A 16,855-nucleotide genomic window follows, 5' to 3' on the forward strand; every position below is an offset into this window, starting at 1 on the left:
AGACAACAGGTTTTAAATTTTATTTTAAAATTCCTTTAAAGGAATCAAATGCATTTCTGCCAGGAGGGAGCCCAGACGTGGCCAACAGTGAGGCCAAAACTCATCCCAACTATTTGGACTCTCCTTTCGGTTACGTGTACTGCACTGCATGCTGCTCTTTTCTGTGTATTGACTGTTGCTAGCAGCACTGTCTCATCAGGTCTTGAGAAGACCAGGAGAACAAGAGTGCAAGACAGATGTCGTTATATTGGTACATGGATACACAAACCCTGGAGTTTATCTGTACCTATACAGGTTGAAAAAATACATCACCTAGAATTCCTCCAAGAGCAACTCTCGAACATCCCCAGTCAGAGTTGCGTGCGGTGCACAACTGCGCATTCCAAGGTCAATGATGACCCTTAACACGGCCTGGCTGTTTAGCATAACGTGTGTACTGTGTGTCTCCTGTTCACCTATTAACGAAAAACATGGTTGCTAAGTTCTCTTCTCTATGCTGTCTGTATTTTCACTTGGGTGTAACGTTCCTCACTTCCCCTGCTAAACTGCAGCAAATGGCTGCTGGTCCTATGCTGAGGGGCCAAACCCCTCTGATAAAGGCAGGAGGGAGAAGCTGAGCTTTCAGCTCAGATATGTCAGCCTGATTCAGCAGTCGTCTTGGGGAGCCGTCATGGCAAGGATACTGTTAGGAGTTCCTACTTATGTCTTAAAACAATTTTGTCTGTGATTTGTGATGTGCCTTTTCTTCTCTGAGGAAAAAAATCGACTTCCAGTGATACTCCACTTAGTGGCTTCGTCCCTCCATCCAAAGAGAAGAGATTTCTGAGAAGCAGCTGTAAGAGCGTAAGGACAAATGTTAATTTTTTCCACTTTTTTGTATTTGTATTCGTACTGTCAAAAAGAGGCTGGCCCATTTGAGCAATTCACAGAAGTATGGAATATTTCCCATTCCTTTCCACAGAAACAAAGAGGGTGTTTGAGGTTCGGAGTCACTCATAGAAATCATCACAGACAGCTGAGGTCAACGTGCTTGGTGTTTCATTGATGTCCGCAGGCAGGCCTGTGTTTTTTTTCAGAGTTTGTCCTACTTAATGAGAGAGATTATTTAAAAAAAAACAGGTAACAAAACCAATCTGTGCATAATTTGCCCAAAGAGAACCCGCTTACATAGTGAGGCTGTAGTACTTAGAGTATTTGAGGTAGTTACTAGGGATGTATCTGCACAGCATTTAGGCGGTAGTCTGCTGTGATGCCCAGCTCTGCTTTGATGGCTAGACTAGATTAGAGTGAATTACCTGGAGCCCAGGAGAAGCAGAATTGTCTGGTGTTTCATCCAGGCTCAGGTACTCACCTAGTTTGGGTGGTTCTGAATGGCACTTTGTAAATGCCTCTCCTGTCATCTTCCTTTGCATGCTGTGCCTAGTAATGGAAGAGAGAGTTCCTGCAAGGCCTGGCTGAATCACTCGAAATTCTCTAATCTAGCATAAGATCCTGTCAGATGAGGTAGAATGCTGCGAGGTCCATGGAAGATGAGCACTTTTAAAAAGCTCACTTTATCACCAGAAGTTTTAGTATGCAAAATCCTGAATTGTGAGAATGCATATCAAAGGAACTCGCTTGACCATCGGTGTACTCTCTGTGGTGACCAGGTGAAGATCACAGGCTAGGAAGTCATAGGTCATTTTTTATCAAGCCAGTAGTACTCTGCAGATCACAGCTCACGCTAGATGCATCAGTCCTTCCCCCTGTGGAAATAAAATCAATTTTCTTTGCATATTAAAAAAAAGCACCAAAAAAACTAATTCATCTTCTTACTAGGATCATCCACTTTATCTGGCGGAACTTACTGTCTTTGGATAGATAATAAATAATCATACCATGAAAGCTAATAGATTTTGGCATGAGGTAAGTTTTGATGCCTTGAGAAGACACTTTTGGATTCTGCTTATAAAATCAAGAGGCATTTAAAAACAGACAATTCTTTGAGGTGGGAATCAGTTTTAAACTTGGGCAAGTAGCCTGTCACAGATAAAGGATCCCAACTACTTGTTAAAGAAAACACTAGATATTCTTTGGCAGTATTAAAAAAAAAAAAATCCTTAGAGGGAAAAACATGTTTTATAAGCCCCTGAGTACATTAAAACAAAGGCCTTTAGCAGTACAGAGACTGTACAGATGTTGTTGGTGAAGCTCAGTTGCTACTAGCAGTAACAGTATGGTCATTTGTTCAGATTTAGTTTGGTTCCTTGATAGTTTTCCTGAGCAAATGAAGTGTTGCTGAAGAGCTGAATTGGCAGTGGGAGAGAAATGTTTTACATGAGCAAAGGCAGAGTGTAACCACGTAGAGCAAATGTACCCACTGTGCTGGCAACGCATCTCTCCCACCCATGCTAAGACCCTTGATGTCACATCTGGGGAGTCCAGTTTCCCTGGCCTCCGCAGTAGGAGAGTGTGTTCTGGGATGTTCTCCAACAGGAGCACATACCTGGTTGGAGCTGTCTTTGGACCAGTCTCTTTCCTTTGCACAGAGAATGGTGCAGCCAGATTTCTATTCTTATTTAATTTCCCCATTCTTGAGTCATAATTTTAGCATCAGCAGGAAAGCTGTTCTGGGCTTGCTGCCTGGAACGTAGCACCAGGAGTCTCTGTTTGCTGGCTTCCTGAGGTACTGTCTTGCAGGTGTGCTACCTGCCAAGAATAAGAGAGCAAGAAACATCTGGTTAGTTTCCAGGCTGAACTTCCTATCTTCCCCTTGGAGATCAGGCCACACCGCTGCCATGACATGCAGAGTCTTCTCTAGCCCACCTATGAAGGCCTGGAAGAAATGGTCCAGTGTATGCTGTTTCAGTGCTAATTGGTATTGGCTGCCGGCAAACACATACTGGAGCGAGTAGAAAGGTTGGGTTTCCACAGTTCACTGAACTAAAGTAGAAAGCTGCTAATAAAATAAAGAGCTGTGTTGTTCCAGGTGGAACTGCATCTCATGCAGATGTTCACTGGAATAAAACTTGCAGTTCCTCCACTGTGCAGTAGATTCAGAAAGTAGAGGGTCAATGATCAGTGTGTCAAGTATAAGCTGTTTTCCACTTATAGTCAGCAGCCTCTCTCAACCATGGGCTTAAGGGTATTTCACACTTCTGTGAAGCACTGGCCACCTCCAGAGTCACCACACCTACCTGGAGGAACCTGAGTCTTTAGATTGCCTCAGGTGGTTTGTAGTAGGGGTAGTTCCAGAGCAGAAACTGAGCAACGTTGCTGCTCTTTGACAGTATACCCCAGACCTGACCTTACCAGTGATATTAACCAGTCACAGATACCTCAGTCAACAAGCCCTCCCTAAACTTTCAGTAAGGGATTCTAGAACTGTAAGAGAAAATACTTTTTTTAATAATTGAGTGGAATTTTGAAAAGGGTTTTCAGTAACAAGTGCACAAGTCCCTTTGGACTAGATACCTGCATTGTTTTTATTCCATAGGGGCCCCTTGTTGCAGAGGACCTCTTCTCAGCTGTCATTGCCAGACCAAAACAGTCAACAAGAGAAGAGGGGCTCATTACCTCAGCCCCGAGTCATCCTCTTTCCTCTCACTCCCTCCAATATTTGTGAACTGAGTTCAGTTCAATCAAGGTGGAAATTGCATCTTCCAAAAACGTGGTGGAAGGCAGCCAGCCGATCGAGGGGCCAACTGCAGGCAGTGGGCTATACCACATCAGGAAAGGGTGTGGTAAAGATCAGAGGATGATGATTGCTGTAATGCAAGGCTATTCCACAAGTAGAGTGGAAGACAGAATGTGCCTGCCCCTCCTTCACAGCTGCTACACTACTGAAAGGAGGAGGAGGAGAACAAAGCCAGAGATGTGTATTAGACTTGCCTGCTTACTTCTCTTATGGAAGACCTTGAACTGATAAGGGTTCTGAGTGCCTTGAGAAGGCAAAGGCGGGGTGTCCATACTGGGGCCCAGAGTACAGCAGTGCTGACAAACTTGAGTTATTCTCTCCTTATTTGTCAGGAAGATGTCTTACAGCTGTAACATAACTTCTTCTTTGTGTTCCTTCTCTGTTCTAGTCCTCCCTCAGGTTGCTGGCTGCAGATTTCAGTACAATGGTCAACAACCCCCACTTGAGTGATGTCCAGTTTCAGGTGGACTCTGGGGAAATCTTTTATGCCCATATGTTTGTGTTGTATGCACGGTGTCCTCAGGCTGTTCAAATCGTAAGTACTGCTGCTACGCTTTTCTCTTCTGCTTCAGTCAGGTCCTGTTTGCAGTAATGGGCATTTGACCAGCTGTTCCAGACTGACCACACGTAAATCAGTGCTGCTGCTGAATCAGCACAGAGTATTTTTTGGCCTAATGGCAAGTGCCTCTGGACCCGCGGTGATTTTTTTCTTACTTTTCACTTTGCCAGAATTCTGATAAATTGGTGGAAAATGTGGTAGTTTGTTTGGGGAGACGAGAGGGAGGTGAAGATCCTTCCTGGCGTTCTGCCCATGAGCAGTGGAGGAAGTTTTCGAAGTGCTTCTTCCCCTTGAATTTTTATACCTGTGCAAGTGCAGACTGCCCTGTCCCTCCTGGTATGTCCTGCCTTTCTTCCAGGCTGAGAAGTTTGACTGTGGAGCAGAGAGTTTCTGGGCTGTGCTTGTAAATAACCCACACACAGGTTTGTGACGCCCACAATTGCTATAGAGGTAGCTGCACTGAACTGTGCTTTTGGCAAGGCCAGTGAAGTAGTTCTTACATTCCCAAAAGCATTTTGGGACGAACAGTTCCCAGCCTGCTCCTATGCAGTCTCCTGTGAAGGTAATGAAAGGCAGTGAGCCGAAGACTGGAACTCTGCTCTCTGACAGAGCTGCCATCAGCCCATACAACCCGCTTCTTGACGAAAGTTTTGTCTTTCTTAAAAGCTGCCTTATTGTAATCAGTGGAATTCGTTTTGTCCTCACGCATGATTGTAACAGTTTCTATTCAAGGTGCCTTGGGTCATTTCTAAGGAGTCCATGAAAACAGACAAAAAAAGACAGTTTATATCTGCCATACGGCAGTCTTAATATGAAATGTCTTAAGGGATCTTCACAACCAGTAGAAAATGAGTTCCCCAGATCAAAGGAGTTTAAAAAACACAGGGTTATCCAGGTTCTCTTATTATTTCCCTGGAACTTTATCTGTCTTCAGCATTCCCATCAACTGCTTTTTATGCACAGGAATCATTTGCTTGGGTAGAGTTGTGGGATTGACCCTGTACTGTGTTTTTGATTCCTGCAGAGGGCTGTTTTCCTCCTGCAGTCCCCTCCTGGAGAGCAGCATTTCACATTTATTTTCTGCCTAGGTGAGGGAGTGCTCTAGTGGTCAAAGCTTTCGGGTAACAAGGGGACAGTAATTAGCGATGGCTTTGGAGCTCACGTTTCCTGTTGGCATGACATGCCCTAACTTTGGAGAGAGAGAGAGAGTTTCAGATAGTGCATTACGTGAGCTAGGTACAAAGGGAGTGAGAGCTCGCTATACTGGAGAAGCATTTTCATCAAAACCTAAGATCGAGGTGGGCCAACACAGATAATGGTCCAGTTCAGTGAGGATTATTTGGTATGGTATCTCTTTTTCTGTGACACAGCAGAACTAGATTTTCAGCAGTGCATCAAGGGTAGGTAAATTCAAAACAGATCAAAGGAAGCTGTAAGTGAGGTGTAGATATCTGTGGAATTTGTGCTCTAGGAAGTCACTGGATTCCGAAGCTGACTGGAGAAGTCTAAGACCATCTTCTTTGTGTGTGACTAATACAGATGACAACTCAAACTTTTATGCTTCAGGCTATAAGCTAACAACTGTAGGGGCAGGAAGGGAATGGCCTGTTGCATTAGGAAGCTCTGCGTATCTGGTCATTTTAGCTTCCCTCTGAGGCATCAGATCCTGGCCCTAGGCTAAGACTTTGGCAAATGAAAGGAGGAAGCTGATATAGAGAAGATACTGCTGTTGCTGTTCCTTTACCAGCAAGTGGACCTTGTTTGCTTTTCTCTTACCACCAGGTTCACAGCGAAGGGTTCTTAGTAGAGGAGGATGGGAACGCGCAGACACGCCGCGTGCTGCTGAGTGACGTGACAGGAGAGGCAGCCTGTACGTTCCTGCGATACCTTTATGCTGCTGATGCTGACGTCCCTGCCAGGATGCTGCCTCAGCTGGGGGCTCTGGCTGCCAGGTTTGTATCATGCGAGTGTGTTTTGGATCCCCTCGTGCTTTCAGCCACACAAACCCTAACCGGATACTTCTGTTGCCTTTTGAGTGGCTTCAACAAAACTCGTAATCCGCTGCTTAAATCTTAAGTGAAATTTGAACACAAGAGCATCCTACCCTCATCTTTCTCATGAATCTGTCTTCAGGTTACATCTGCTTGAGATTTTCGGGTTTTGGTTTATATCTAGCACACCTTTGCCAAGAGTTTTGTCTCAGGATCTTTATTGACAGCTGGTGGCAGTGATGATGAGTGGGTCTTCCATACACAATTCTCCAAGCATTGCACTAGTGACACACTTAGTCTGAACAAGACTTGTGGAATGTAGTGGATGCTTGGAACGCTAATGCGTTGTGTCCGTCACGATCCTAGACACTCATCAGTCACGATCCTAGACGTGTGCTAAGTAAAGAGCTTGAAATAGGAGCAGATGAAACAAGTTCTGTCAAATGAAAATCACTCTTAGTTCTGGAAATGTAGGTGTCCTCCTTTTAAAGTAACCCTGAAAAAGACCAGAGAAAAAATATGTATTTGTTTTCTGTGCGTTTTTCTTGGTAGTCAGTTGATCAATTGTCCTTGGTTAGGTAGGAGTTCATCCTCTGCAGTGGTAAGAATACATTGTTTGGAAGGGAAAAAATAAGTATGAAGCATGAAGAGATTATGGTGGCATGGAGGGAAAACCTGAAATTGCTATTGACTCATTTTTATTAACAGGGAAACTGTGTGTTTAATTTGGCACAACACATTCACAAATTAAGTTTAACTTCTTACTCCTAGCGAATAGTGGGAAACTATGGGGAAACGGAACAGACTGTGGGTGGGAGACAATGTCCAGCTAGGATGAACCTGATGGATTTGCATGAATGTACTCTGCACACGTAGTGCGTCAAACATACTGGGTAGACTGGATTAGGTATCTGTCCTTAATACATGATCTTAGTCCTAAATCGAGGCCCTTGATAGCAATGACATTAGGGGTTCTTGCTGGTGGAGTGCCTGCAGTGAGCCTGCTGGCTTCTGTTTTGCAGAGGAACTGCTCAAACACGAAACTTTAGAATTAAAGGACCCCATGGAAGAGGAAGAAACCCAAAAACTGTAAATGGGATACAGTTTCTTGAGTGGGCTGTGATTTGCCTCTTAGTTTTATGGCAGTTTGGGAGTTTTAACCACAGTCACGTGGGCTGCATCCGTGCTGTTACTGAGTTGGTGTACCCTCTGCTTTAAACCAAGATCCCTGTGCCCTAGCTGTCCTCTCAGAGGTGAAGTACATCCAGTAGTTTTCTTGGCAAGAATTTCAGGTACAAGTTAGAGGACAGTCTGCACTGGGATCCACATGCTGCACAGAGCACAGACACGAGCTGTGCCAGGTTTGGTTCCCCAGCTTGTTTTGTTCTTCCGAGAGCGTGTATTAGGTCTTGTGGCCTCCCAGCTAAACTGGAAGTGAGCAATGTGCTGGAGGAGCCCATGTTGAGACATGAAGGGTAATGGCTAGGGCTTGCCAACGTGCTTATACAGAGGTGTCACTTCAAAGGGCCTTGCAGCTTGAACGTTACAGGTGTTATCCAGCCTCTGCCATGCCATGGGGCACTCACCAGTGCAACTGCCAAAGGCATTTTAGCATAATCCTACAGTTGCTTAGTTTCAAACATAAAAAATGAAGAGTGAATCTGATGCTTTCATGTGAGTGACACCCGGAAAAGGAAATTCTGAATGTCAGGGGTACACTAGAGCTTCTACATCTTACAAAAACTAGGATCCTTATGCGGATTCTTCACAAGACTCACTAGAGTGATCAGGCAGCTAAAACATGGAGGAATATTGAAGGAGAGAAACATTAACGTTTCTGTTATATCCTTGCAGGTTTGGTGCAAGGGAACTGATGGCCAAGTGTGAAATCAGCACTGGAGAAAGCCAGGTGTCTTCTGGAGTAGATTCAGAGGATGATCTTATCTCTGTGAGGGATGACAAAGATTGTGAGAACAGAGCTGAGAACTTCCAAGAGCTCTTGAAGTCAGTGTGGGTGGGTGAAGATGAGGAAGAAGAGGCTGTGCTGAACCCTGAATGCCAGAAGGAAGATGACAATGGGGTGGGTGAACAGGAGCTGGAGGAAATCTATGAGTTTGCTGCAACTCAGAGAAAGATGGTTCAAGGTGAAACAGAGATGAGTGAAGGCACAGATTACAGCATCTGCAATGATACTGAGGCAGCCCAAGGTGTGAACGAGCACCCTGAGAAAGAAGAGGCAAAGAGGTCTGAATCTGCTTTGATAAGCCCTGACTTCAAAGATCTGAGGGAAGACAATGACGTGGAAAGATCCAGATGTGACTTGCCTGAACAAGAAGAGAAAACGCAGAATGTAAATAGGTGCAAAAATGTGAATGCCACACAAATCACTTCTGTGCCTTGCCAGGATGAACCTCAGAAACGGGGTGTAGTATCCCATGGTACCACCGCTAATGAAGGAGAGACAATTAGGAGATGTGAAGGTGGGAAAGACTCCAAGTCATCTCAGGTCTCACGTGATGTGGAAGGAGAAGACCACTGGGAAAAACAGTTGACTAGCTCCCACAGTGACACTGATGTGAATGAAAATTACGAATGCTTATTTTCTGCAAACCAGAGAGAATACTGTGAGCCTTCCCCAATGAAAGAAGTGATCAAAGAGTCAGGAAAGGCTTTGAGCGAAAAACATGTTGATCTTAATGATTTGCTTACATGCAGTAAGTCACAAAAAGATGTCGCTCCACATAGAAATGGTTTTTGTGGCAGTCCTCCTCCCAAACCTTATATGCCCCTTTTTCCTGCTCTTGGCTCTTCACCTATGTCTCCAAAATCAAATAGGAAATTTCCCAGAGAAGCAAAAACACCAAAGCAAAACCGAATTAAAAAATCATTCCCATTTCACGAAATACCCTTCCAGAAAGCCAACAGGCTGGACGTTACAGCACGATGTGAGAACACAGAGAGCAGAATTTCTCCAGAAGAGCTTTCCCACGCTGATTTAAACAAGCATAAATGTGTTTCAGTTTTGTCATCGCCAGTCAGCAGAACTCAGGATGTTGCAGTTCAGGGGGAAAAAGAGGCTGACGTTATTGTTTTATCTTCTGGTGATGAAATGGAGTTAGAACAAGAGAAGTCACCAGAGTCAGGCTCTCCCCTGAAGAAAATGGAAATCCCTGGGGAACTGAAATGCGCTAGTGTAGAACAAGGTCCTGAGATAACAAAACCTGAACATAACTTGTCATCAGGTACTGAAACAGAGCAGAGATCATCCCAGGTCTTGTGTGGTATTACAAATGCAGTACATACAAATAACGATGTAAAGATGTCCACAGAGTTGCCTTTCAGCAGCCAAGTAGGTGCTTGCATAGAGAGCAAACAGAGTCTGAACCTGAACCGTGAAGAAGGGCTTGCTCACGAGGAGTCTTCGGGTGTGGACAGCTCCTGGCTAGTGCCGGACACACCACTTCTGAGCAAAAGCAGAAATTTCTCAACACAGACTGAGGTCACAAGTATTAAGTGTATAAAGAGTCCAAGGTCTAAACTCCGGACAAAGAGCTTAGCGGTAGATAACAGTGACCATGAAATGCCTTGCAGTTTCATAAAAGTTCCTGAAACAACATTGTCAGACAAACAATTGCCTATAGAGAACTCAGTCAGTGAAAGGAACCCTTCCAGCAGCCCAGCAACAGGAGCATTTTCCATGGACACCCCACCAGTTTCTACAGTGGATCCAGTTCTCTCCCCTGGCTACACCAGCATGAAAAGGAAATGTGCCAAGAGCTCATCTATGTCCAAACCTGTATCTCCACACCATGAGCGGTTATTGGAAGATGAAGCAGACACCAGTGTGTTTGAGATAAAGGACAGTGAGGGGGAAAAGGAAACAAGTCTACTTTCTTTGAGTAGTAGTGTCTTGCTCGGTGATGAGCCCCCAATCCCTGTTGATGACTGCTGGCATGCTGAATATCTGTCACCAGTCAGAGGTAACGGCCAGAACTCCAGCCGGGTTGACTGTGCAAGTGCCAGCACTGCCAGCAGCCCCAAACCTGACTCTTGGCCTGACCAGTGGGAGAGCCCAGTCCAAGCACAGGGAATTAAGGGCAGTACCCCTCTTCGAGGACATCCTGGTGACAGAAGAACAACTTTGCTTCATCTTGAAAAGAGTCCTGTTGAGGCATGTTCATCAGTGGGGAGTAGACTAAGTTACCTGAACTCCAAACTCTGGGATGATTGGGATGGAGAAGAAGAGGGAGATGAACTTCCAGAGGTGCTTCCTCTGTCTCAGAGGGTGTCAGCTGCAGCAGGTGCCTGTCAGACAGAGCCTGTAAAGACTCCTGGTAAGAACTTGTATTAGTACTAGATTTCATTGAACTAGGTTAAATCATTGTCATTTTAGGTGGTCATTCTGTCTGTTGTTCACCTGGTATATTGAGAGGGTATTTTGGCCTTCTGATCCAAAGTAGTCAGGGCCAGGCACAAAGAAGGTACAGTCAGCTTCTGATGTGGGAGAGAGCGCTTCTAAATGTGTGGGCTTGTTGGAGCATAGCCATTTGTGTTTCGTTCATGCTGGTTCTTCGACAGTGATAGTATTCACTGTAGAAATTAGGAGAGGTTACCTGGGGGGGGGAACCCATACAAAACCCAGCCTTCAACTTGCGTGCTAGGGAATGTTTATTCCTTGCAATAATGGGTCCTCTGCACATCATTTGTTTTTCATGCATTCATAAAGCAATGCATGTGCTGACATTCACATGAGGACATCAGGTAGGCTTTGCACTCAGTGGCACAGGTGCAGAGGCTGGCTGGGGGTAGGTGCCCACAACTCCCCATGGGTAGGCTCCATGCATGTTTTCCTGCAAAGCTCTCCTGATGCACCTTTGCCTTGTCTTGCACTGCCTTTTCTTTGCTAATTTTGGGCTTTTGTAACAGATTTCTGTGTGCCCAGCACATGTCCAGAGGGAGGGACACAGTGAGAAGGGGTTACAGGACACACACATAAGACTGAGAACCAAGGTGCTCTTTGTCTTTGCCACCGGATTCCCCTTAGTGGTGAGCAGGAGCTGAGCCTTTTCTGCTTGAATGTCTGACAATGCACAAAATACTAACATACCTCTCTGGGGTCAACTGCTTACTAGGATTAATATTTTAATTGTGTTGCGCTTGCATAATTCTTTCCACCTGAGATCTAAGAGTCATAATTGATCTCTTAGTATCTCTAAGATATATTAGTTATACTATACTAAGTGATTGGTTTTAACAACAGGGGTTTAGAACATGACCTATGAAACTGACTGTGCTTCCCAGTATCAGTAAATCAGCATTACTAAATCAGTATCTAATTCAGGCCCCCAGAACCTTGGCTTGTTCAGTTCCGTCTGCATCAAGTCTCTACTATGAAATTTCCTTCCTGGGGGAAGAACCACTTCACAGAATTCAGTAAACCTATCTTTTTAACTATCTCGCAACTGTTCTAACAAAGCTTTGAATGGACTTTGTATTCAGACCTGATGTATGTCTCGATTTAAGCTGTTTTCTGATTTAAAATCAATAAAACAAAATATTCCAGAGCAGAAGAAGACAAAAAGAAGTGTTGATTGTTCTGTCCAATATAAGGGTATTTAGTAGAAGAGCTTGCAGACAAGCAGTGCCACTTAAACAGTTACTACATAACATTAGACTATCTGCCACCAGGAGGGGAAGATATGAGCCCTCTTATGTCCTTCTGTACTCATTCTGATGACGATAATTTCATTCTGTTGCAGAACCTGCCTGTCAGGAGAGGGACAAGCCTCCTGAGACTCCCATGACACCAATGCCAGCTTACTCCATCATGGAGACCCCAGAGCTGAAGAAGGAGTTGAGCAGGTTAGCATTACTTCCACAAGTACATCTCCTTATGAGCAGAAACCTGCTGGCAAGTAATGTGAAAGAAAGCTCCGGTGCTGAAAGGGAAAACTTGATGATGTTCCAGTCAGCATTACTTGAGATCATGTCATGGCCTTCCAGTTGGCTACTGGCATTCCTGGCATGGTCACGTTCCTGAGCTGTGACAGTGGAAGGCATAACATTATCTTAGCCTAAGCTCCCACCTTTCTCTTTTAGATTTGGAGTTCGTCCTCTCCCAAAACGCCAGATGGTGTTAAAACTGAAGGAGATATTCCAGTATACTCACCAGGACATGGACGCTGACTCGGAGGATGAAATCCCATCTTCCCAGCCTCCCTTACAGAAGCCCCCAGCCAAACGCTCTAGGAAGTTGAAGGCAGACCGGACTGCAGGTGGAAAGCGTGCCAAAGCCTCAAATGCTGTCAGGAAAAAGAAGCAGGCTGTTACAGCTTCCTCAGCGCTTGCTGCGGAGAGTGCTGGTGATGACTTGGTTGGACCCCCTGTTGAAACAGGCTATGCAGGAGGTAAGGAGGGACTAGAAAAGACATATCAGTCCAGAGGAGCCAGAGAGCAGAAGAGGTCAACTGTATCTCCAGAGAGGGGCTCTCTGGCAGCTGATGATGAGGAACTGATGCTCTCAGCATCTCAGGAATCTGCAACTTCTTCACTGGATGGAAGCGACATCTCTTTTGGGTCACACAGGTAGGGGAACAAAATACTAACAGAAGAGTCTCTACTGCGCAGACAGAGATGGGAAAATGGGAAACAAAGAAATGAGTGTCAATGCAGAATACAGGGGCCTGTACTACAGCCTGCCTTCTCTGGGCTTTTGTCACTTGAAGGTCAACACAGTCGTACAAAAGAAGTAAGGTTTTTTTGAGGTTGGCTTGTTTGTTTTAGTCTAACTCCTAGCAAGCTTTTCTGAGAGCACAGAAGTGCTCATGGCTGAAACTGTGTGTGGGCAAAGCCTAAACCTGGCAGCTCTGCAAGTGGGAGTGACAAAGAGCCTCACAGGGCTGAGTGAGAGCCTGCAACTAGAGTAGTGAGAAGACAGCACTACTCAGCAGAGGCTGCCTGTGGTGCTGCACACAGTGAGCCCGCAAGTACACCAGCAGGAGGTCCTGCAGGCAGGAGCAAAGAATGCCAGAGAGCACAGGACCAGCGCTGTCATGGCTGGGATGTGTAAGTTTGCAGAACACATACCACATTCTGCCTCGCTCCTTATTTTGTGAGTGCTAGTATCAGAGGGTCTGTGATCCTACAGAGGGCAGTCACAAGGGTTGGCAGCCAGGGACTTGGGAAGCTCTGGGCCTGCCCTGGATGACCAGTTCTTTCCTTGATTGCTTTTCTGCTTTTTCTCGCTTCTAGTTCTTTTGCCAATGAATTTGAGGCCTGTGCTTTTGGGTCTGAAGAGGAGGAAGAGGAGCTTCCAGCTTCTCAGGCAGCAGCCCAGGAGGCAGATAAGCTGGAGGCAGTGAGGAACTACATCCGTTCAAATGAAGCCCTGTACAACAAGATCCTCTTTTACGAGCCACTTGAGCTGGCTGTACTGCACTCAGAGCTGAAAGAGAACGGCATTAAGATTGCCAAAGCAAAGCTGCTGGACTTTTTAGATGCTCACTGTATCACCTTTACCACAGCTGCAGCCCGGAAAGAGAAGGAACAGAAAGGAAAGGGGAACAAAAAACGGAGGAGACGATACTGAACGGAGCCCCCTCCTCCATTTCAAGAGTCTTGTACATCGGCACCCTCCTGATAAGCTGGAAACCCTGTTCCACACCGGTGCCTGATTTGCTCGTGTGATTGGTGGGTGTGCTGCTCCTCCTTGTGGCCTGTTGTCCAGATGACACGCTGGAGAATGGATCTGAACTGAGCTCCTGCTCCCACGCTGTCTGCTCTGAGTTGCACGAACTTCTCCTGTTGCTGCGTTGCTTTCTGCACAGAGTTTAACCGGAGCCTCTGTTCATCTCCCCTGGTTTTCCAACTCCTTGCCTTATCCTTTCTTTCCATTTTTCTAATAAATTTTAGGTCTCCGATTTTTCTTCCTTTTGGTGCTTCCAGAGGCAGGTGCTTCCTCCAGGGACACTTGCCAAGGCCCTTGCCCTGGGCTTGGGCTGTGAGGTGCTTCATCGGTCAAGTTCCAGTATTCAGTAGAATAACCTGCCTGCAAGAAACCAATCGCTTTGCCCCTGTGTAAAGCACTGACTGTTTGGACCCCAGTGACTTACGGTCTTCATTTATTCAGTGTGCGTTTTGCCCTGCTGATTGTTAAGGCAGGAAGCACTGTGGAAATAAGAGGCTTCTCTCTTGCCCTTAGTTCAATTTGTGGTCTCTGGTTAAACTCCTAAATCCATGTTTCTTAAGCGGCTGCAAAACAATGCAGCTGTTTTTCCAGTATATTTTTTGATGGCTCCCGAAAGTGCCCTCCGACACCAGATATTGTGTGAAAGCTTTCTGGATTCCAAAATTCAGCTGTTTGTGTTCACTTGCATGCTGGGATCTGTGTTAAAGATATCATCTGCTCCATTTTCTGAGGGCTGTGTTACCTTCTCATTGTAGCCTGACTACGTCCATCCTTGACAGAGATTTTTTTTAAGAAGACAGTATTATAGTGACCACTGGATCTTTTCAGCACTTCTTTTATCCTAATCTAAACCCACTTCCTTGACCAATCTCATTTCCAACCTGGACTGATCTTAATTTGTGAACAACATCTGGAACTCCTGGGGAAGTCTTCGACCCTAAAGTGTCATCTTTTACGTATTGAATTTCATGAGCAATTCCGACTTTCCTGTCTTTTGAGAGTTTTGAATCTGAAAAGGGTCTCACTCAGCAAAATGGCCACAACGCTTTTAAAAAAGAAGTCAGATTTCTAAACATATTTATGTATTTTGGAACATATAAATATTTTCTATTTTTGATACAATATAGCCTCAGTTTTATTTGATTTATGTAATATACAATAAACAATTTGTAAGGTACTAATGATAAACTATAACAAGTAATGTCTTACAAGAGACTGGGAGGGATTCTAAGTCGCAGTACCGGGTCTAGTCAGGAGCAGTGTGCACCTAGCACTGGCTAAAACCCTCAGCAGAGAACTGGAGGAAGAGGAGAGTCGTGTCACGAGGGCTCAGCAGCAAGGAGAGTCAGAGCAGGAGAGATCACCCGGCAGCGGCTGGCAAACGGCGGCTCTGTCACCTGGCAAGAGGTGAACTGCAGGTTTGTCTGAGACGTGGAGCCCGAAGGTAGGGGAGACTACGGGTAGGGCTGGGGAAGGTGTTTTGCTCTGCCCAGAGGACAGACTGGGGAAGGGTCTGGTCTGGCCTTGGAAGGGTGGGCTGATGGTTATGGGGAAACGGATAGCCAGCTCTACAGCTACTGAGGTCTTACAAACTTCGTCTTCTCTGCCAAGTGTCACTGTGGCATGTGTAATGGCGTGGGACCTCCCAGCAGACTCCTCTGCCATGTCTGGTGAATTTTCAGGAGCATTTTAAATAGCTTCCTTTCCTTCCCTGTCAATCACGTCACTTTTCCTCCCCCATTTTCCTGTGTGAGAGTTGCCATTAGGATGACTTTCTTGCATGAAAAAGCTAATGCTTGTCTTTAAGCGGCATTCTAGGAAGTATTGTTTCCCATAGCGTATCGTGTATTTCTCAAGTACGCATTTCATAGACATCAAAAGTTTCAGTCATACTTACCGGTCTTAATGTGCGAAAATAATCCCTTTCCGGTTTCTCTGCTGTATTTTTAAGTAAGACTTGCATCTATGATCAAAGATTTTTGCAGTCAATCCTTTGTTATATCTTAACCTTCAACAAATGCAGTGTCACACTTCAGTGCATACAAATTACAATTGTTCAACTAATAGCACTGCAGCATAAGAAACTTCTTAGCATGTTAAGAAAAAACACAGAATGTCAGTCACTGAAAGTGTCTCCGTCCTCCTGTCTCGGTTATCCTTAAACCTTGCAACTGGGCAACCTTTGCCTAACGCAGAAAAATAACTTCAAATGCCTGTGCTGTCAGGGTTTGGAGACAGCATTTTGCAGAGGCTTGTCTCAGTGTCCTTGTGGCTGAAGTTGACAAAATGAAATGTCTCTGGTAATTCCAGCACTTCTGTCAGATGAGGGAAAAAAGATTTAAAATCTTTTACAGCCTTCAAGATCACAATGACATACCTGACATACACTGCAAATTATCTGAAGGCAATTATTCATTCGCCTGCTCCATTAATCTGTAAGCAAAGGGTGTCTCCTCCAGCTAACATTGATGTTAACGTCTGCCAGTGATACGCTGTCAGTTTGATCTGTATGTATTTCTGTGTTTTCATATGTTCCTCACATAGACTCATTTCTGTCTTGGAAAATCCACTGTGTAATTATTTTTTATTTCCAACTGTGTAGTAACAGCTATCAAAAATATTTTTTTTATTTCTGTTCGTTCTAATGCTCTCATGGCTGCAAGAAAAGGACCTTTTCAACTAAGATTTTAATTGTTTTCTAAGCTAAAAAGTTACTGGCAAGGCATAAAACTTTTATCCTACCAGAACACACCACATGAGCTCTGAATGAGCTTTGGAAACACTGCTTCTAAATGTGCTATGGCAGCCAAATGATCTGTGTGATTGATTACGGATACTCTTAGGGCGCTCTTTTGCAGACACCACTCTGTTGTTTTGTGCATTATCACATTTCCTACCTACACAAATAGTCTTGAAAGTTTTATTCTGAAAAACGATGCTGC

The 16,855-nt window shown here is 44.9% G+C and overlaps 1 protein-coding gene and 1 long non-coding RNA gene across 8 annotated transcripts in view; one reads left to right on the forward strand and one right to left on the reverse strand.

Moving 5' to 3' along the window:
* The window catches only part of SLX4 (SLX4 structure-specific endonuclease subunit), a 34,401-nt gene extending 19,366 nt beyond the window's left edge, over window positions 1–15,035 (forward strand). For all 7 annotated transcript variants that reach the window (XM_068907806.1, XM_068907811.1, XM_068907810.1 and 4 more), the window contains 7 exons: window positions 755–843; window positions 4,065–4,211; window positions 6,018–6,187; window positions 8,081–10,560; window positions 11,986–12,088; window positions 12,326–12,811; window positions 13,478–15,035. In XM_068907806.1, coding sequence (XP_068763907.1) covers window positions 755–843; window positions 4,065–4,211; window positions 6,018–6,187; window positions 8,081–10,560; window positions 11,986–12,088; window positions 12,326–12,811; window positions 13,478–13,814 — 3,812 coding nt within the window. In that variant the 3' untranslated portion in view covers window positions 13,815–15,035. The remainder of the gene's footprint in view (window positions 1–754; window positions 844–4,064; window positions 4,212–6,017; window positions 6,188–8,080; window positions 10,561–11,985; window positions 12,089–12,325; window positions 12,812–13,477) is intronic.
* LOC138061031 (uncharacterized) overlaps window positions 1–16,855 on the reverse strand; it is a 23,619-nt gene continuing 6,764 nt past the window's right edge. The window contains exons 2-3 of the long non-coding RNA XR_011134616.1: window positions 2,486–2,688; window positions 1–1,745 (exon numbers count right to left, since the gene is read on the reverse strand). This is a non-coding gene — a long non-coding RNA (uncharacterized lncRNA). The remainder of the gene's footprint in view (window positions 1,746–2,485; window positions 2,689–16,855) is intronic.

The sequence above is a fragment of the Struthio camelus genome, chromosome 15 (assembly GCF_040807025.1).
Source record: "Struthio camelus isolate bStrCam1 chromosome 15, bStrCam1.hap1, whole genome shotgun sequence".
Classification (NCBI taxonomy): Eukaryota; Metazoa; Chordata; class Aves; order Struthioniformes; family Struthionidae; genus Struthio; species Struthio camelus.